General features: G+C 41.1%; 1 protein-coding gene across 3 annotated transcripts in view; it reads right to left on the bottom strand.

The window, feature by feature from the left end:
- Positions 1-21973, bottom strand: part of MEIS1 (Meis homeobox 1) — a 108295-nt gene that overhangs the window by 61772 nt on the left and 24550 nt on the right. For all 3 annotated transcript variants that reach the window (XM_050972366.1, XM_050972367.1, XM_050972365.1), the window contains exon 7: positions 19752-19863. In XM_050972366.1, the coding sequence (XP_050828323.1) occupies positions 19752-19863 (112 nt within the window). The remainder of the gene's footprint in view (positions 1-19751; positions 19864-21973) is intronic.

Below are 21973 nucleotides of genomic sequence, written 5' to 3'. Positions count from 1 at the left end.
TTTTCCTTTAAATATTCCTTGGGTTTGAGGAAGTGGGGGTGGCACTGAGGGGCAGGTCAGGGTGCATCCAGGTGGCTGGTGTGAACCCAGCCCCCATGGCAGAGCCTGAAAATTCAGAGGGCTCAGAGAGTCCTTCAGAGAAGTAACAGTGATGGGGAGGTAGTCTTGACCCTGCTCCTTGTGGTTGGCCACTGGCCACCGGGCTCAGGTCCTGAGTTGCCCTGATGGTCCCTACCTAGGGGCACACAGGCAGTGACAGCCCTTTCAGGAATTTCAGTCCTACTAAGTTAGCACATCCCCTTAGGTTCCAACTTAATGTATTCATGACACTGCAATGTTTTTGGCTTCCTACGACTTTCTATCACAGCTTCTGGTGTTTTGATGTTTGATTTACAGTGCACTTACAGTTTAAGGTGTGGATTTTTTCCAAATTAAAACAAACAAACAATAAATCCAAATGCAAATCATCCAGGAACAAACAGATGTTAGAGTCCGAAACACACAATGAAGGTGAAAGAAAAGTCAGATCAATGCTGGACACTTAAAAACCTTCCCAGAATATCACCTACAGGTGCATGTTCACCCTGTTTTTTCCTTTCATCTTCCATCTATACATATTTCTAGATATTACATGCCTAGAATTACCTTGAATAGGCAAACTGATAGGAGAAAAGGGACAAGCTTCTGGTGCACCCCAGAATTTGATTATTATTTATGTCACTACATCTCATGGTATCAGTTCCAGCTGTGAGAGGTGAATTATAGGAAATAGTATTTACTAGGATTTATTTGACTGCTCCAGGATAATTTGAATACAGGTTTTCAAGTATTTTGTTTCTTTTTACACGCATCTAAGCACATCTCCAATATGTATATATATTACAAAGCTGTCCTGACCTTCATCAAAATAGTCTGCTAATGTTTTGCCTGCCTTTATCAAGTTGCAGTATGAAAGAACCACTCTGATTCATATTTTTAAGGGATGCTATTCTGACCTCAAAAACTGATACTTCCTTAGCTAGTGCCAGAAAGCCCTTTCTGTGGTTGTAGTCCCCATCTTTCCAGCAATTAAGACTCAGGTGGCATCAGAATAACAGCTGATTTTAATAGCCACTTCAGCCACCTCCATTTTGGGGAGGAAGCATGCAGAGCTTCTGCAGAGCCTCAGAGCTCTGTGGAAATAATACTATTTCCTAACTCAGCCATATCCAGCTCATCTCTTTGACTCCATAGGAGTGTTTAACCAAAATCCCAAAGAAATCTCACAGCAAAGCTGGGTCATAGCAAAAAGCCATCCATATCTTAAGAAAAAATAAAATGTTTACATCCTTCAAAACGTAAGCCAAAATTATTTCTGGTTTCTCTTTCAACTCATAGCATTTGTCATTAATTCTAAGTGCAACAGCAGTAGAAATATGTAGAAAGCAAAAACTGTAAAAGCTCTCAGGAATTTGATGTATTTTGAATGACATGAATGAGTAACCAAGGAAGCTAAAGAAAACCTCAGGTTCTAGCAGGCTGAAACCACAGGCATCAGCTTCCCCATGGCAGGTATAGACCACAAGGAAGAAGAATCTTGCTTTTCTAATGAAACAACCACATCCTTGTTGAAAGGGCTGAGGACCTTGTCTCGCCCCTTCCACCCACAGTGGTGGAAGAGGACTCCCACCTGCCCAGCTCACCACTCCATCTGTCTCCTCCTGAGGCAGGAGCGCCTACATAATCACCAGCTTTACCTTCCTGACTGCCAAACATCCTGTTCAGATGGTACCCTCCCAGCTGAGGCTAACAAGGAATGTATTTCTGCTGTGCACCCCATCTTTTTCACCTGAGCTTTCAGGATGTGCTTCTCAGCTGCTGTGCAAGGACACACCACAAACACACAGAAGCCAATACTGCACCAGGTCAAACACCAGCAACGTCCCAATGTCCTTCCTGTCCATGCAGATACCAAGGAAGGTTTTATAGGCATCGGTTGCCTCATAAAGGAAAAGACAGACTTTTCTAAGCATCCTGTAAATGCCAGGAAAAGAGAAGAATGGAAAGGAAATGAAAGAAACAACCTGGAAAGGAGAACGGAAAAGCAGGAGACCTTGGCTCCAGGGAGAGAGCTGACCACAGTTTTAGTCCTGCCTTCATCTATAGAAGATGTTTGCTTTTATTAATCTTGGAAAAAATGTGGTGCATGAGCTAAGTCAGCCCGTGGGCAGATTTAACTTGGGTGACCTGAACTTACTCTGCAGATCACCATAGGTCTCTCTGACCTTGGCAGTGACACAAGGATCATATTTTCTCGTGGACAAATTACTCTGGAATAATTCTGCCAATGTATTAGGCATAAATAGCCTTTTATTTAGGACTGTAAAACTACATTCTCTCTTTCTGCCTCTCACCTTTCCAAACAAAATCTATTTATTGGAATAAGGAAAACCCCACCCTTCATTAAGGTCTGGGTACACATCTCAAGGGCCAGACAGAAGCTTGGCTGCTTCATGCTCATGGCAATGTGTTTTCAGACACTGCTTTCAGCAAGATGCATTTCAGAGTTAACTGGTGAGTCGTGTTGCTTTTGATTGGAGTGGTCAGCCTGCACATTTGCAAATGAACATACAAATACTTTCAGATATGAAAGAGGCAGTAAATTTAGGTCAACAGCGGGAATGCTCAGCTTCAATCGCCAAAACAGAAAGCACAGTCCTCAACATACATCTACAAGCTAGTGAAGAGCAGCTCTGTGAAAACCAGCCAAGCTGCACTGAGATAAGCAAAAACTCACCCAACACCCACATCTCAGCCTTGCAGAAAATTGACCAGTTTGGAAGGAACAGGTAAACAGTGTGTTCTTGGACAAGAGTCAGCACAGTGTGGATGATGCAGACCTTTCCGTTCAGCAGTTGCACTGGTTTTTGCGTCTGGTCGCTTGAGGTCACACCACAGAGCTCTGAGGCTCTGCAGAAGCTCTGCATGCTTCCTCCCCAAAATGGAGGTGGCTGAAGTGGCTATTAAAATCAGCTGTTATTCTGATGCCACCTGAGTCTTAATTGCTGGAAAGATGGGGACTACAACCACAGAAAGGGCTTTCTGGCACTAGCTAAGGAAGTATCAGTTTTTGAGGTCAGAATAGCATCCCTTAAAAATATGACTCAGAGTGGTTCTTTCATACTGCAACTTGATAAAGGCAGGCAAAACATTAGCAGACTATTTTGATGAAGGTCAGGACAGCTTTGTAATATATATACATATTGGAGATGTGCTTAGATGTGTGTAAAAAGAAACAAAATACTTGAAAACCTGTATTCAAATTATCCTGGAGCAGTCAAATAAATCCTAGTAAATACTATTTCCTGCTTCCACTCTGAATGAGTCTCTTCTAATAAACTCATTGCATGTTGAGAAAACACAGTTTTCCAACAGTGTGTTAGCTGCTTTCTTCCTCCATACACAACCTTTGCTCTATGGCTGATGCCTTAGGACCTGCAGGCAAGTGTCTCAGCCTGCAGACTGAGTCACCAAGGCTTGTCAGGCAGAAAAGCAGAGTCACAGATCTACACTCTTTCCCATTGCAATTCTGGAACAATACTCACTGATGCCAAAACAGGTGATTGTCTTGAGACTGGAAAAGGCTTTCATAAATACCTGCAAATCATCTGAGCAGTTGCCAACAATGCCAGCCTCTGAACCATTGCCAATCCTGATGCTGGTTTCTATGCAAAGCAACTCTGAATTTTGTCATTTTAAATGCCTGATCAGCTGCACCTGTGATGTGTGGCTGAGGCAGATGAGATGGATTTTCATCTAAAATCACGGGTTGAAATTGAAAGTTCAACTGAAAAGCATTCTCACCTATACTTAACAGTTTCTATGGAAGATACTTTGACATAAGCACCATATTTGCAATGAATATGATCTCAGCAGTGACCTGAACAAGGCAATATTGAGAGGGCAATTGCCTCTAAGATCATGGGGAAGCTATCCTTTATGCTCACCCCCTACCAGTCCAGGAGACTTCATGCATATTCAAAGCTGTGCATGAACCACACCGAAAAGCACAAAAGGAGAGGCTCAAGATGACAGATGCGCATCCAAAGATTCCATGAGTTGTAAAGAAGGAGGTCAAAGTCTCAGAGCAGTCAAAAAACATGCTGGAAAGCCCAGCTTTCCAAGGCACTGCAAGTATCTGTGCTGGTTATGACTCCTGCAGAGCAAGCAGACCGACTCACAAGAAAGCCTCTTCCAGGACAATCCTGGAAACACCTCACTCAGCTCCCTTCCCTGGTTTACCCTGGAAAGCCATCCCCCAAGATCCCAGATAAGACAGGCTGACGAGGTGCTGAATGAAAGTCCACACTGCTGCTGACAGTAACCCGCCCTCCCTCCACACCTGCAAACCTCCAGCACTACCCTTAGGCTTTGTCCTTGCAGCCTCCAAGGAAGCAAGCCCTGAATTTCACCAAATTTCATGTTTCTGGAGACAGCACAGAAACAGTGGGAACACAGAGTACAGTTCAGAAATATTTTTCAGGATAGCATCCAAAGTGGACTTCAAAATGGAGATATATATGGAGTTCAAAATGGAGATATTCAAAATGGAGATATAATGGAGTTCAATATTCTGCACAAAAATTACTAACCCCTTACCTATCAACCTCATGTGCTAGTCAGGATTGCTACAAATACGACCACAAAAATGAAGTGGAAAAATGAGCCATTTTGAATGATTATAAGTACACTGAGATGGACCAATGTACATCTTGTTAGTTTGGAGTAGAAGTAGGTTAAATTCAGATTATATATCTAAAAACAGAGAGAAGTTCTGACAAATGCAATGCCAGCTTCCAAAGGACCCTGTGCCCAAACAGCACAACAAAGCTAAATATAGCCATTCTTACCACCTCAACTCAGCAACAGATTTTGCTTCAAGGCTTCCCTCATGGAGCCTCTCATCTCATGCAAGACCTCAATGATATTTAGTTGGAGGTTGAACAAAGTGCTGCTACACAGTTTCAGAAGTCCCATTCATCATGTTTTATATTTAAGTCCTCAGTTCCCAGAGTCATATGGGAACCTTCAAACAAAACCACATATGCACTAATAAAACAAGCAACCTCTTGAAGTTAGGAAAAGCTGGAATCCCGGCTTCTTGACACCTAGGCATGGGAATACAGGCATTAACACCCCCTAAATATTTTTTTTAAGTGTATATTTTTTTTCTTTTTCTATCATCACCAAGATTTTTGAACACTTCAGTTACTCATGCAGGTCTGCAAACAACAACAAATGTCATGAGATGCTCAGACCACTGTGCTCAGGAGCTGCAGAGGACAGCCTCACCTACACATACAATACCTGAGCCCACTCCTCTAACCTTCAGCAGTACAAGACACTTTATTCTGCTTCTTCACAAAGAGCAAACATTTTCATCCTAAAGGAATGCCAAGTTTTAGCACAATTTCCTCCCTGCTCCCTCTAAGCATTTAAGTCAGACTGCCAAGCTAAGTGTCTGAACAAGGTAATTAGTCCTCCCTGAGTCCCTTCACAGTCAATGGAGAGAAAGAAACTCTCCGGAGGGAAATTCAGGATTGAGATGACTACAAGAATATGTGCACTATTAGCTTTAAATACTGCACAGAACACTAAAAACTTACAAGCAGCAACGGTCTAGCAAGGAAACTATGGGTAATGAAGACTGAATATGCCCATCTCTGTTTCTAAGCAAGATCTGGACTTCAGGACTCTTTCTAAAATTACTCAGGATGGAAAGGCTGAATTTAGCTCCCATCCATCCCCTTATCACAAGAATACAACCTCACACTTCCTGCCACAGAGAATCTGGGAAAATGCAAAATTCTACCTCTTATCACCAAATCATAATTAATTTCTTCTTCTCATCTTGCCTTGATAGAGGAAAAAAAAAACCCCTTGATAGATAACTAAATTTATGTCTTACCAAACTGAATGTAAAAGCAAGAAACAGGAAGTTTTTACTTGGAAACTGGAATTTCAAGCGCTCAGTGGCAGAGAGATAAAGATGCAATGGCAGTGGTGGGGGACAGACCTGCCAAGCTTCCTGCCCAGGCTGACTCAAGAGCATGTGTCCTACCATGATATGGACAGGCCACACTGCTTGCTTTTATTTTGGTAATTGGTATTTGTTCCTGTGAAAACCCCTATAAAAAAAAGTCAGAAGATCAGACAATAGTAGACTAGTCATCTCTTATAGCCAGATCTTTTACTTAACACTTTAGCAAAAGATGTAATCAGCAGATCTTTGTCCATGTATACAATTCTCTCTGCAGTGAGGAGGATTGTATTACACTCTCCAGCACCCACCACATCAGAGCATCCAGTCTTCCCCATCACTTCAAGAGATTGAACTGATACTTGAAAGCACATTTGCTGTTATCTACTCCAGCCCTTTGGAAATGACATTACACAGATACAGGGGGCAGGCAAATATTGTCCCTCTTTTATTATTCCTGATGTTCTCTCGCTTGTAATATCTGAGAAGTTCCCAGGTCAATGGGATTACTTTATCTTCCTCCCCCTTTCTTTATCTCTTCCCTCACCCCACAGGTATCCATGTCTAAATGGGACACTTCGGCAGGGGGCTTGCTTGACCCAGGTCACTCAAAGGTCAAGCTTTTCACCACTTGCTAATGCAAAGCTTCCCCCCAGCCCTTGCAACCCCAGGGGCCCCGGCACCCCTCCTCACACACCCCTTTCCTGGCCACGGGTGCAGATGGAGAAGGCAAATGCTCCTCACTGAACATGCAGAAGCAAAATCCTCCCCATATGGAAACCAGAATATGTTTTGTGTTTTAACATAAACAAAGCAAAGGGAGAAGCTCATGAAAAATCAGCTCAGCAGTGCTTTTATTCCTGTACCAAACTTGAATGATGGAAGGCTTAACTATTTAGGAGCAACTCAGACTATATTTTTGCCTACCAGAACAAAGTTCGATTTTTATTTAGATTGATTTTAAGATTTACATGGGAGAAATGGATACAATTGGATCAAATATATAGTAAAATAAATTGTTGACTCCCATGAAAGCAAATAAACCCAAAACAAATTTCACAGATCTCATCTACCAGCATTTGAGGTTTGTTTTATTTAATTATTTTGTATACATTTACAGGGGAGAAATTTGCTTAACTCTCTTCCACTTTTCTTTTACTGAAACAATAAGACTCTCTGCAGAATATTTTCGGCTTGAATATTATCACCAGGATAGCATATGGCAAACCAGCAGCAGGCAGTTTATCTTCATCCTCTTTGTAAGCTAAAATTAGCACAATGCTTTTGCAACAGCATATGATGTATTCAGACCAGTACGATATACCTAATACAACTTCAGATCCATCCCTGGCTAACCTCCAATATCCAAGTAAATTGATTGCTAATTTTAACTGAGTATTAATGTGTTTAGTATCAAGTTGGCATTTATCAACTTGAGAGGCACTTTTAAGTCTATTACTGTTATTTCACATACACCAACTGCAACTGTAAATAAAATTTGTATATTGGTAACACATAGCATTCATCTGTACAAAGCAATTCTAATTTATATTAATTCATTAGGTATGAAAAGCCATGCTGTACAATTGCATAATATGCATTTTCTGCTTTTCAGTGGTGCGATATAATTAATGCTGGTGAAGAGCTGATATACCCATGTCATGACTAACATGTTCCTCCTGCAGACTGTTAGCTGGTTACTTTATTGGGAATAAATTCAACCAAGTCACCAACATCCTTCGGATTAAATTAAAGCAAGTCATCACTTTACATTTCTTGATAAGGTGGCTAGGCCAGCCCTTTCTGCTCTTCAGTCTGGTAAATTATGGCCACCTCTGGGGTATTTTAGCTGGATAAATATGTAGTGAGACACTAATGTTACCACTGCTTCCTAATTTGTCTCTTGTAGCTGTAACACCAAGGAACTTAGCACAACATTCCTCATAAGGGAAATTTGAAAGGTTCTAAAAATGCCCTGTGCTTCACAGGGGTGGTTTTACCACCTTTCTTGCCAGGTTGACAGAATAAAAAAGTGTAGTAGTAGGAAGTAGTCACGTTCAAGCACGTATATGAACAAACACACACACAATAAATATTTATAGACTGACATTTAAAGATTTTGTGGCTCAGCCTTCTCATCAATAGAACATCCCTCCGTTTTCCTACAGCCCATTACAGAACTAAAATACAAAACCATACCAAGTCTATCCAATAGTTGTACTGAATTAACATCACCACCGTTCTTGCTTTTACACAGCTGGCCTCATGCAGAATTTGCACGGGGGGGTTAGTGCAGACAGATACAAAAAAAAAGAAAGCAGGCAGGATCCTTCACAAAAGCCTCTCCTGGGGCATTCTCATGGCCACAGGCAGGATGAGGGGACAGGAGAGATAAATAGATGCTTTGCTAAGTGCGGAAGGGTGGAGAAGTACAGAATGAACACAACATTTTAACTCCACTTTGTTGTCTCTTTTCCCCCTTGCTGTAATTTGTCTGCAACCTATCCCCTGCTCTTTAGCAAGAAGCTGCTACACTCTGACATGACAGTGCCCTGAAACTTTAACCCCATTTTAAATGACTTAACTTGGAGCTGTTCAGTTAATGCTGACCTCATTCCCTCTTTCCCCGGCTTTAGGAAGACATTTGATGCAGTGCCTGTGCTATAATCTAGAGCCCCAAGCAGGAACTCTGCTGTGGGGTTTCTCCCTCAATGCTGTGCCAGGGAGGGAGAAAGGGAGGAGATTCTCTTGGCACAGCAATGAGACCAACAAAAGAATCTCCATCCTACAAGTCCTGCTTCCATGACCTTCAGTTGCTGACCAGAGAAAGCTAAGATATGCCTTCTTCAAGGTCTGTCAGGACACTACAGACTCCAGAATATATTTAGCATGCATCCATGTGACACTGCTATTCAGAGCAGTGGGGAAGATTTCAGAATAAGTTAGGGTATGCCTGCCACCATTAGGTCTTTTCCAAGGGCATAAGTGGTGTCTTCTAGTAGGTCTCCTTCTGCAAAAGATGTACTTACAACCTGGAGACAATAGACAGTATTGGGGATGCAAGGGCCATCTCTCTTGGTGCAGAATCAGCCCCAAGAAAACTAAAGACTAAGGGACAAGTAGTTGAAAAGGCTGTCCCCACTGTAGTTTTATTTATTTATATGCCGTTTCTTCTTTCCCACACTTTCACATTACGCTTCAGCAAAGAGCAACTGCAAAAACCTGACTGCAAAATCTGTGTGAGATTTTAAATACTCAAGAGAAAAAAAATCAAACAAACAAATACTCATAATATTCATAATAGATAAATAAGTTATATATATAAAAATACTTGTATATTGGCTATTAGATGACAGAGGTACTGCCTTATGATGAGGAAGTTCCCAAGCTACAGCGGGAGGCAGGCTGGCAGTGCTTATCCTGATGTCACGGTGCTCCCACTGCACATCATAGGCCCAGTCATGCTCTCCCATGTCTGTTCCCACCATCCAGGCGTGAGCAGCAAAAGTTGAAGCACATAAAACCAAAGGCTACATGGAGGAGACATTATGGCTCAAGAGCCAAAGCAGAAAGGTGGAAGACTTTACCAACAGCACCCTCATTCAAAAACCTGTCAGAGCAGTGTCATGCATTTGCTTAGTCACAACCCTACGATCCAACCCCAGCTTGAGTAGAAGGGACATCAGGCATCTCCCTCTGGTATTTCTCATGTCACCAACTAGTGGGTCACCAGGCCAGTGAGAAGTGGACCCTGATGAATTATAGGATGACAGGTGGCTCTGACATCACCACTGCTGCAAGCTGCAGAGGCTACTCTGACTGCCCAGAGAAAGTCCCCATCTCTTTCATGAATTTAAAATTGAAAAAAAAAAAAAAGGAATAATAAAAGCCCATGTGCATCAATGTGCCTAGAAAAAATTATGTCAGCATCTTACAGTGCTGATCCTATTAATTAATCCCTCGAAGAATGGCCCCTCGCCCACAAACATATAATGTAATACCACCTTAATCTTACCTAAAAAAAAATTACAATGCAATAAGATTACTCGTCTGACTCTGCTAACTGTTACAGCACTGCTTAATCCTGCATTTCAGAGCTTTAACAAGCTCCTACAATACTGTACAGAGTTTATCAGAGCAGTTCCCGAGACAAGAAGGACTTATGTTTTAAAGAATATAATTCCAGTGTCTTTTGTGCTTTTTACATATAATGTTTATACAGTGACTTTCGTCCTGAAAGATCTCAAAGCCTATTGCCTGCTCCTGTTTCCATTGAAGTCTTCCTTTCAGGTTTCATATTAGAGTAGGATTAGAAATAAATATATATAAATATATATATATATGGGATGTTATAGCAGGAAAATTTGTAGGGGCGGGAGTTCATCCCTCCCTCCCATTTTCCAAACACAGCTGGCAGGGGCACCACCAAATCAGCTGCCTCCTACCAAAAACCTGTAAAGGACCCCATGTGGGACCTTCCCCAAAGAAGTGGGTGCAAAGTTGACCAATGAGAGTACCACCTCTAAATCCCTGCAATCACTTGGCCTTCATCCCCAGGCTGTCCTCCCACCACCACAGCCCCCACTACGAAAATATCCACCCACAGCCACACATTTCCCAGTCTTTGTTGCTTATAGACATATTAAGCTTCCCATGGAATAGAAGAAAGCTCTGCTCCCTCCCTGTAATTATCAAATCAGCTCAAAAATGAGGAAGAATTGAGAATCCTCATTATAGCACATCATAAAACATGGCGAGGTCTCGTGCTCACTGTCTGTTATCGACACAGTCTGCTAACAAAACTTTACGAAGATCACAGGAATTCATGTTTGCAGAGATATTAAAGTCATAAAAGGGGAAATTTGGATTTTATTTTCCCACAGTCTAAATGAAGGTGAACCAAGCAAATTTGGCAGAGAGTGCTAGTCAGATGCCATTTCCCACAGCAGCGTGGTATTTTCCGCCGGGAATAAAACATTTTCCCTCAACTACTGTTTATAACTCTTATCAGTTCAACAGCAATAGAGCCATCAAGTCCAATATCTTGTGGAAAAAAGTCAAGGTCAACAAGTACTTGCATTTTCGTTTATCTTTAGCTGCAATTGCTACTGACATTCAATTGGGTAATAAACATGAGGACTGTCAAATGCTCTCAGCAAACAGGTGATCCAAAAGCTATCTGAGAGAAAGAGGCTACCGCCAGGTAATCAAACAATTCTGTTGCAACAATTATGATTCGAGTGCATTCATTTACAGAAGCAATCACCTGTCAAATATGAATGAATAGCATCAAAACATTCCCACCATCGGGGTAATAAGGGCAAGAAAATACAAGCTATGTCTACTTTCTTCCCAACAAAAGCATGCCAGCATTAGAAAGAGCCTTTAAGAAAAAGGGATAAAAAGGAATAAACAAAAATATTCAGCATCTTATTTCCTGAATTGAATTATAAAAAATTATTTGAACACAAAAAAAAGCAGACACCTGTCCAAGTAACTGGGTCTTGTGATGGTGTCTCACACAAGCCATGACGGCTGTTTAGGAAAACACGAGGGAAAGTGGCGCACCCAGAAGCAGCTGCACCACCGCTCTGACAATCAGCACTTGGGCAGCTTCCTGAGCCAGCGGTTGCGTCTGGACTAGGGTTTTTAATAGCTACAGAAGAACCTATTTTTCCATGAATTGGTCTAATCTCTTTTTGTCCCCTGCTGACCTCCTCAGAATGCTGTTCCGTAGCAATAAATTTAATCCAACACATAAAACATTTTTGTTTGTTTTAAACCTACCAACGCTCTGGAACAACTCCTGTGCCATGAACACCCACCCTTAGTTCTTATATTATGGGACAAGCACCCACTTTCTCCACACACAATTTTAAAGACTTCTCGTCCAACCTTAGCCATCTTTCCCCTCCCACCCTTTCATGAGATAGGAAAATCGTTTGTGAGAGAGGAAAATGGCTTCTGTCAAGCAGCCTAATGGCACACCCAATTGCATCACTAATCCCGAAATACAGCATGTTTATGAGTTTATACTCCTTGTGATAAAATGTTGCTCAAAACAAATATCTCAAGATCACAACTTTTGTTTTTTTAATGTCCAAGTTAAAGAGGCAAATTACACACACCTTACAGTCTCACTCTGCCTACATCAGATTGCAAGACTCAGCTGAAGCCACCAAAACCTGGAGAAGAAAATGGGATACAACCCTTAAGTTGGGAATGCTAACATGGTCTTTAATATGGGCCATATGGGAAGCTCATTAGCTCCAATAAGCCACCACAACTTAAGTGAAAACATCCAAGGTGTGTAGGAAAACAAACACTATATCTGAATAAAACAACAACAATAAAAAAATCATATCAGCCATCTTGAAGACCCCCACCTCCAGTACTGTTGAAAGGGGCATCTTGGACACTAAAAACTTCAAACCTATTTCTACAACTTCTAACAAAACCCCAGGCAAGGCAAGATGCCTTTCAGTCCTACACCAGAGATTTCAGCTAACAGCCCAATATAACAATTTAGCAATGTGATTCTTTTCCACCACTGTTTCCCGTTTGGCATTTTCAAGATCCTGCCCTCAGCAAGACACCTGGTTCTGCGCAGACACACTTTGGGGCTGCAAAAGCCAATGGATGCTCTCAGTTCAGGGTCAGGGCCATGTTCTTATACACACATCTATGTATACATGGGCTTGTGCATAGCCACACAGATGTTTAACGGGTAGACATTTCTGAGTTTACAAAAACTTGCCAAGAAAATAGAAAAAAAGGAAAACAAAGGACTCCAGCACATGGATTCTCCTTGAATACAGATAGGCCAAGAAGTTAGGAATATTTGTTTTTCCATAGCCACCTTAAAGGTAAACAGTTTCCAAAGTCTTTTTCCCTCCTTCTGCTCTGCCAGTGATGGCAGTAGCCTCAGCCTGAAAGATCTGCCTCCTGACATGGTCATCTCTCTCTGCTCTACTCTCAGCTGGAAGTTTTTCCTGAGCAAAGACTAAAAGTCCCATTAAACCGTGCTGAAATGGTTTTGCTGGTTTTGAACTGCTTATTATCTCTGGGGGCTGACCTGAAAAACAAGTTGGTGCTGAGAGAAATTCAGGTTTCCCCTGAAAGGCAAATGGAAAGAAGGAAGGTTTTTTACAAGGAAAAGAGTTAATTTACAATGATGTTACCCACAATTTAGGGAAAACAAGCAATGTTTATAAGTATTTAAGTTAGCTTTGCCAGACCGAAAAGAAAAACGCCTGTTAATGACAGACATTTAAGCTTATGCGAATGACTGAAATAAATCCTGACACGGGGAATAGATTAATGCTCAAATCATGACAGACACCCGCTCCTAAGTAACAACTTGCTCCCATGTGCTATTGTGGAAGCACAACCCTGCTTAGCTGAGGCACACAGACTTAACACTGCCGAAATCTAAGTTTAACAGCTGAATCAGGCTGATGAGACCAAAAAAAAAAAAAAAAAAAACCAAAGAAAAACCAAAACCAAACAAAAAAACCAAAAACCTAAACTAGAAGGAGGAAAAAAACCAGTTTCACGCCCCCCGGCTTTAGAGCAGAATGATAAATTGACATCATGTTATGAGCATAATCCTCAACTACTCAATCACTGTTAAAAAAACCCAACATGATTCTGGGGAGATAAAAATAATTAATGCTGGTGCTGCTAAAGAATATGCATATACACTAAGAGTTTCAGAAAAATATGGGCCTGGCTTAAATCTCGTATCTCACGTCAAAGGAAGAGGGCACAGGTACTCACACTGATTTAAAGCAAACCAAGTGCTTCCTGCTTAATGGAAAAGCAGGAAAAGAAAAGGGGATGGCAGAGCCTCAGCAACAAAACTGATGCTGCTCCGTTTCCAAACAAGCATATTATGCTTGATTCGGGATTCACAACACATAAAGACCCAGAAAAAACACAGGGAGCAGCCCCTGTTGACTAATGCCCTGTCTTTTCTAATCGAGGGTCACATCCAGTCTAACCGATCGCATGATAATGGCATCAGAAAAGGTCAATCAAAGACAAGCCAAAGCTTCCACTGCCTGGCTGACCTTCGGAGCTTGTGACAAATTGCTATCAGTCAATGTCAACTAATGACAGTGGCTCTTTGGCTAATCAATTGTTCTAAAAATGATCAAGAAAACTACTTGTAGGACAGCTCATTTTCACATCAATGCCTGTGAAGTATGAAAAGCTCATTTTTTTTTGAGTTTTTAATAAGCTCATAAGTAAAGCAGTTACTTGGTAACAGGGGTCACCTTAGTGAAAAGACAGAACCTTTGTCTGCCTTTTACATATTCTTTTATTACCATATTATAGTAAAAATATGCTATGCCATTACTATACCAGAGGGCTACATAATAAAGTAGGTAATACTTCATACTTTTTTTTTTTTTTTAGATAAATACTTCTGTGGTTTAGGGGGCCTCTGTTTGGATGTAAATAATTGTCAACATAGTCTCCAGGTATATAAATGTAAAGCAATCACCACTGGCACACAGGTGACATGCCCACTCATTACTCACTCAAATTTCACATGACATAGCTGGTAGTGAAAACCACGCTGCAAAATCCAGTGGTGCTGCTGGGAAGTGAAGGTCTAACAGCAGCTATTTTGTTCTTAAACCCACCCACCCCATGCGAGCACAACTTATTCCAACTATTTCCGACAGAATCCACATTTGGTAGGAAAACCGCATGCTCTGAAACCCCCTAAGCCCTGCAAAAGCAAACAGACATTTCCGCCCTGGAAGGATTCTGCATGTAAAAGCCAACGTGGAAATGCACACAAGCTTGAGCAGTGGGAGATATATCATGGTTCTCCTCATAGAGCAAAGGGGTGACTGCAGATTTTTCCACCTCTTCATCCTACCAGCCTCTCCCAGCATAATTTTCAGCCACTTCTCAAAGCTTCACAGTCAGGCCACACTCAAATCTGCATTCATGCATTAAATATTACCAAAACAACAAATCCACACTGGCCTAAGGCTTGAGGAGTGCAAGCACAATTATGCTTTGCTTTTCCATAAGGGGAAAGTCCAGCAAAGGACATTGCAGGGCATTACATCACAAGAATCCATTTGAGAAGATGCTGCATTTAGAAGGAAAGAGGAGCCATCATTCAAGCACGGGTCTGCTTTTCATTTGGGTTTACCTCTTTACTTCAGTGATTCCCGCCCATGACACCTGTACTGCCAGAAAAGATTTACCCCGAGGAAAACACTCCTCACCAACCCAATCACTCCAATCACTCCCAAAGCAATTCCCCACATCACCACAGAAAACGGGGGGGACTGGTGGTGGAGTGCTAAACAAGAAACATTAAAACTTTTGTTTTCATCAGAGAAACTGCCAAATGACAGCAGTTTCAGGTTACACCCTAAACCTGCCTTGCTATGGTAGTTTTTCAAATTAAAATATCTTCTGTGGCCTTAGCCACTCTCAAGCCATCCACAGGCAAGAAAGAAAGGAGGCAGGGCGACACTTAAGCTCAGCCATAATTGGAAGTATGTGAAAAATGAAGTGTCAGTTCGGTCAATAAAGGGCAAAGGTGAAGGGGAACTGCAGCCCAAACTCGGTGCGAAATGTGCTCATTAAGACACCCAATCCGAGGGCTCCTGCCCACCTATCCCATTAGTCATCGGCCATCTGACCGCTTCAAATGCCTCCCCACTCTTATTACTTTTCTTCTCCCATGTTAAAAAAAAAAAAAAAAGGAAAAAAAAAGGGAAAAAAAAAAAGAAAAAAAAAACAAGGCGAGCTGGTATATAAATCCTTGCTCGGTCATCTGGAACATAATGTGGCCCTTCTCTCCCGCTCTTCCCAGCTCTGCTGCCTGCCTTTGCAGCCTCCAAACAACTGCCTGGAGATTCCCAGCAATAATAAACCCAATTGCCTTTTTGCCTATAGGTTGCTCAAACTCCTACAAAACCTTGAAAAAAAAATAAACCATTGACGCCAATATCGTTGCTTTCTACTCCTGGCTTGAAGGAGCAACAATTATTTGGAGGTTAAGAAAATGCTTAGAACACAGGCTGAGGCTTAGGGAAGAAAAAAAAAAGAGGAAAACAATACACACAAATAAGGTGACACTGATGGATTATTTTTCTTTTTCTTTTAAGCTGTGTAGGAGAGCTAAACATGGGAAATAAAGAACTCCACTCTGGATTAAAAGTGACTGCACCAAGGCTTTGTTCAGCATCTTCCTTGTCTCACTATTTGAAAAACAAACAAAACAGATCTCTCAATATCCCAAACAGGAATCTTTTGAGTTACAAGACAAAGTTAGATAAAATAGTGCTGCCATGAGCTCAATATCACCTGCCTGTACATAAGATTTTGTTTCTCTTCTTTTAAATAGAACTTAGTGAATTATTTCTCCACTATGTAAATTCATATCTCTCAGCACCATTTGGAGACAGACCTCTAAAGGGCTTTCCCATTAAGTTCAGAGCAATGGGAAAAGTTTTTCATAATATTATTCTGCATTCCTGTACTATAACTATGCCCTATGATGACACAATATCAGGCCTTTAGAAGAGGTTGTGTCAACGTACTATGCAATAACATACCCTGCTGTTCAGTGGCACGAGACCCCAGCACAGGTCCCTAGCAGTTCAATATAGATCTCTGCAATAGATTGAAGCAGCCAGAAGTTATTACTATTTACTAAGTAAATAAATTTACACGTTGAAGAAGACTTTAAAATGTTTACAGGAAAACTCTCCTGATTTCAAAGGCAATCATTCAATGGATGTTTTACACTGGGACATAAATCGGTTTAAAATACACTTTGCAAGATTTGTAGTGAATAAGGTAATGAAGAAAAATCTCCAAAAAGTCCAAAAATACACTTTAACATACTCTGGGTTAAGGACTAAGGAGAAAAATCTTGCTAAAGGCTTAGGCATTCCAGTCTGTGTGCCTCTCTGAAAATGCAAAGCTTACATTTACACCTTTGTGATACTTTCAGTCAGGTTGCAAACTTGGCCCAGAAGGTGCTTTTACCTACCCCAACAAGGGAAGTAGGTTGTGAGAACAACCTGAAACCAGACAGTTTTGGAGAGTTTTACTGAGGGTTTTATTTCTGGTGATCAGATTTGCCTTTTTTTTTTTTTTTTTCCTTTTTTTTTTAATGGCAAACGTGATCTTGACAGATGGAAGGAACCAAAAGGAACTTTTAAAAACTCCTAAAAATAGGGAAGCCCATAATATACTGAATATATGTCATGCAACACATGCATCTCGCGTTAACTCCTATGCTTGCAAGCACGAGCATGTGGGTCCCCAGCCTTTTGCTGCCACCCCTCCACAGCACCTGGCTGCTTTGGCAGTGCCATGCTGGCTCCTTCTGCTGCCAAGAAAAGCACCCAGCAGTGGTGAACACAAGGGATTAACCACAGTGTTGCACTCCTAACATCAGGCCACAGAAGAAAAAGCCACCAAATCACAGCATCTGGAAATTAAATGCAGTTGGGGAGAGGCAGGATATTTGCTATCTTTTAGTTCTCTTCCATTTCAGTCCTTCAGGGTTGTATTTCTTGACTTCTTCCCCATAGAGAAATGCTAAAATCACATTTTGGAGGATTTTTTCTTACAGAAGGTGTACATGCAGGCATGGATGTGCTTAAACAAATGAGCTTTCCCCACAGTCTCAACCTTCAGAGCATTTCATGTAAAAAAGACATAAAGCAAGGCTCAGCAAGACCATTGCTACCATTACCACATTCCTGTTCCTCAAAAACAATGCCATTTCCAAAGGTGGCAAGTGGCCCGAAGGCAAGTCTTGGTAACACAGACTCCCAGGAAAGGATCTCTTTTCCAAAATTTCTTTCCCAAACTTGACCTGAGAGCTCCAGTTACCAAGTTCCCACTTTTGTTACTCTTCGCCAAAGTTTTAATGCACTGAGCCTTCTTCACAAAACAGTTCTCTATCAAGCACTGGCAGCAGTCCCAGCCCAAATAAACCCCTGGGGTTTGGGTAACAGTTTCAGAACTGACTAAAGCATCACTGATAAGTCCTTCTGTGGATACTTCATAGGACTCAGGCTTGAAACTCACTTTAGAAAACCCTTCCTGACTGAAGCTGCAACATGCCCCTTGCTACAAACTTTTTGCAGGATGGCAATGGGCATCAGATATGACCAGCACTCCAGACTACTAAAAATGCCACATTTCAGAGAAAATAAAGTCTGAAAATCTTCAGAAGTACACCAGGAACTATGCTCAATTTCCAACGGGCTAGGAGCATCCTGGCAAGCCTCCCCACAGATGTTTTGTCCACGCACATATCCACATAAACACACGCACATCCGTCTAATAAAAGAACAGCCCTAAATGAATACAAAAACCCTCTCAAAACACCACATTTTAGTCCAAAGCTTATTTTTGAAGCAGCTTTTTCAGCCTTAAAAAGCCCCCATGGATTTAAAGTTTGCTCCAAAAGCAAGGGGCTCGAATGAACAAGTTGACACCACTTCAACTATAGCATTGTGAACAACACTAGAATATATATGTATACATACTTGAAAGAAAAAAGGCCCCCTGAATTTATGTTGCATATCATTTTCCAGTAAAAGTCAGAGGTCAGAAGGTTACCAGTGTCTGCCTCAACTCTGCAACAGTTTACTATTCCAGGCCCCATTTTTACTAGGCTACACTCGCGATGAAGTCAGCAACTTTTCTTTAAGCAATAATGAGTCTCAAATACTTAAAATTCTATAAAGAGATGTTATTCACCACGTACGTTAAATCCATGCATATAAAAAATTAAAATATACTGGTTTAGTTTAAAAACTAATCTTGTTAAATGCAGACTTTGCAATGTTAATCAGTACTGTTCAACCTTTTTTTGGAAACACAATTCCTTTGTTGTCTAACAGCACTTGAATGAAACATGATCATAAAACCAGATTTAAAAGTATATACCTATTGTGAGTTCAGAGTCAACTTCAATAAAGTGCTCTCTTTTATATTCAGATCAAGGATCCTTTTTAAATTTTAATTGCATTAAATTAACACTAAATCCACTGCAGTTGGTCTCTTCAGAAAAAATATGCTTTCAGCTTCTCAGAAAAAAAATACCGAGATTTAGCTTTTCAGATTTCAGAGTTTCTGAGACAGCACTGATTATTTGTAGAATGTCCCACTTCCATTGCACCAAGCTCATCTCATACTCGCCCTGCTAAATCAGCTACTCTGGCCTAGCACTCAAACAGAACGTTCTTGCATTCAAGTAAATTGGAATTGAGTATCAAAAAGTAAGTAAAAGCACAGCTCAGAATTTTGTAAAACAGTCCAGCTAACATCTCTTCTATATATGCAATCAAGTTTTGATGGTATCTCTGAAATATTAGCATGCATTTCTGCAATCCTAATTACACTTGGTTTTGAAGATTTCATCTTTTAACCCATTTGAATGAAGAAAAAACCCCAAACTTCTCATTTCTTATTTTTATTAAGCACACTGCAAATTTGGTACATATGTTGCTCTAACATGTGCTTGCTGGCAGGGTTAAAGAAATAAAGATGCCAATCCCTTTACTGGGAGGAGATGGAGGAAAAAAATGTCAAAAAAAAGGAAGATAGACCTTTCTCAGCAAAATCCCTCTAGTACCCGAGCATATTTCCACACCAGAAAGAGAGTACACCAGTCCCTAAGCACGCTGGTGACCACCGGCCAGCTAGGAAAGTGTGAGGGCTCTGTTCCTACCTTGCTCACTACTGTTGTCCCCGCTGTGTGATGTGTGTCCTCCGCTGGACGGTCCGGGGGTTCCCCCAGAGCGCGTTGATGCCGTGTCATCATGGTCTCTGTTCCAGGAGGGCTATGGGGCCGAAAAAATTAAAAAGTTAAAATATGAAATGGGAAAACAATGCCCAGATCACCAGAAAATGTACTCCCAAGAGAGTGGCACCCCATGCTCAAACCTGTGGGAAAAGGCTGGCAAATACATCTCCCAGATTATTCCTTCTTTCCAGGTAGTTCTATTGCCGCACCCCAGCAAAAACAACATACTCTGGAACACGTTTACTATCTAAATAGTCCCAAGCTTTATTACCACAGAAAACAGAAACATTCCGGGCCAGGCAGGGGGAGCAGGAGGAGCCAGAGAGCGAATCACTGGCACTGGGCTCCAGATATATTTTTAGCATCCACAAACCCTCCAGCACAACAGCCTGCGAAGTCCGCAAAGGCAAAATGAGAGCAGTGGTCTAGAGCAGCATCATTTATATGGTCCTCCCATTCCTCCTATGAGGCCAACATGGAAGAGCTTAAAGACTTTGCTGGCAATTAGGCCTGGGTCCATAATAGCCGGGATGTGTCAGCTGTTTGCCGGATGGTATATGGCAAATGGACCGGGCATGGGGACAAAAAAGAAATGAGAATAACAATGGCTTCACATAGGCTGTGTACACTCAGCCCCATGCAGAGCCTCCTTGTACTATTGAAGAGAAAACAGATGTTGCTTCTTATCACTGGGTGCATTTGAAAGTAACATTCAGATAGGAAAAATTGGCTGTAAATTAAATTCTTAGGGAAAACAAATGTGGCAACACTCCTCCCAAGTCTCCCTTTATCACCAGAGAAGATTTTAATTAGTTTTTAGTACTAGCTTTTAAAACATCACAGAGCCTCACTGGTCATCCTGCATGGCCTTCTGTGCATAATTGAATAGTTTCTTCTTTACCACAAAGCAGTATTGCCCACTGGAAATTATTGCAAAAAAGGAAATCCTCATGTTTACAATGCACACATGTGAGTCTCTTGGATTTAAATTACACCCTGATATGAGCAGTCTGTACACTATTAAAGTTGACTGATACTGCCAGTTTTTTAATAAATCTACCAAGAGGCTCAAACCAAGCCTTTAACACATCGTCACACATAGTTGAATGAGATTAAGGCGATCCAGATGAACTTTTCACACACACACAGAAGGAAAATTAAGACAAAAAAGTCCAATCTAAGACAGAAGATAAATAGGATTAGAAAAGCTCAACTTTTTTTCTGGAAAAGAGAAATCTCTTTTCCATTTTTTATAATCCTGGTTACAGCCATGATACATGATTACAATTAAAGAAAGCAAGGCCTAGAAAATGCTGCATGAATATTTTAAACCAATTACTATGCATATTCCTTTAAAAAAATAAAAAGTGCTAATTGATCTGGTGATTCTGTGATTGAAAGAATAATGTGTGAACTGTGAAAGAAATGCCTTTTTTTTTTAAACAAATAAGCATTCTCTGGCATACCAAAAGAATGCTGTAAGAGGTAATCTGGAACACATGATCAGAATGCAAACAGTTAATGCATAAATTTTCAGTTTGTACAACTGCAGCTTTAAAAGAGGGACTTGTTTATTCAGAGCTCTGCAGAAAGAATGGTACAGCACCCAGGGGACAGACAATGCCAAGCACAAAGCCCTGGTGCCTCAACATGTAAAAGGATGTTTTTCTATGTGCTACAAATCCCACTTGAAAATATAATTAGAAGGAGAAAATGGCAAACTATTGCATTAACTGTAATTGAACAAAAGACCAGCAAGGCATGTGGGAGGTTGCAGGAACCCGTGGGAGTTCCAGGATGCATCAGATCCTACGAGTGACATCTCCAGGGCACTCTCATTCTATTTATGTTGTCCCTCACTACTATTGTTGACTAGTGAGCTGACTTGTAATTAATAGAAAAGCTGCAGATAACAAGGTAAAATATAGAGCACCACACGAACCTCAGCAGAAATGTTTATTAATCTGATTAAGAATACAACTCCGAAGGTGGAGGGGCAGGGGGTGTGTGTGCAGAAAAGAAGAGGCTCCGGACTGAAGAATTATACCATGTTGTGCAGGAAACAGCCCTCCTTTATGCAACAACAGACCTGATATATTCACTATCTTTTAATGAGCTCTCCTGATTTATTCAGCTCTGTTCGTTTC

This window comes from Serinus canaria, chromosome 3 (assembly GCF_022539315.1).
Source record: "Serinus canaria isolate serCan28SL12 chromosome 3, serCan2020, whole genome shotgun sequence".
NCBI classification, from domain to species: Eukaryota; Metazoa; Chordata; class Aves; order Passeriformes; family Fringillidae; genus Serinus; species Serinus canaria.
This window is presented reverse-complemented; position numbering and strand designations above follow the sequence as displayed.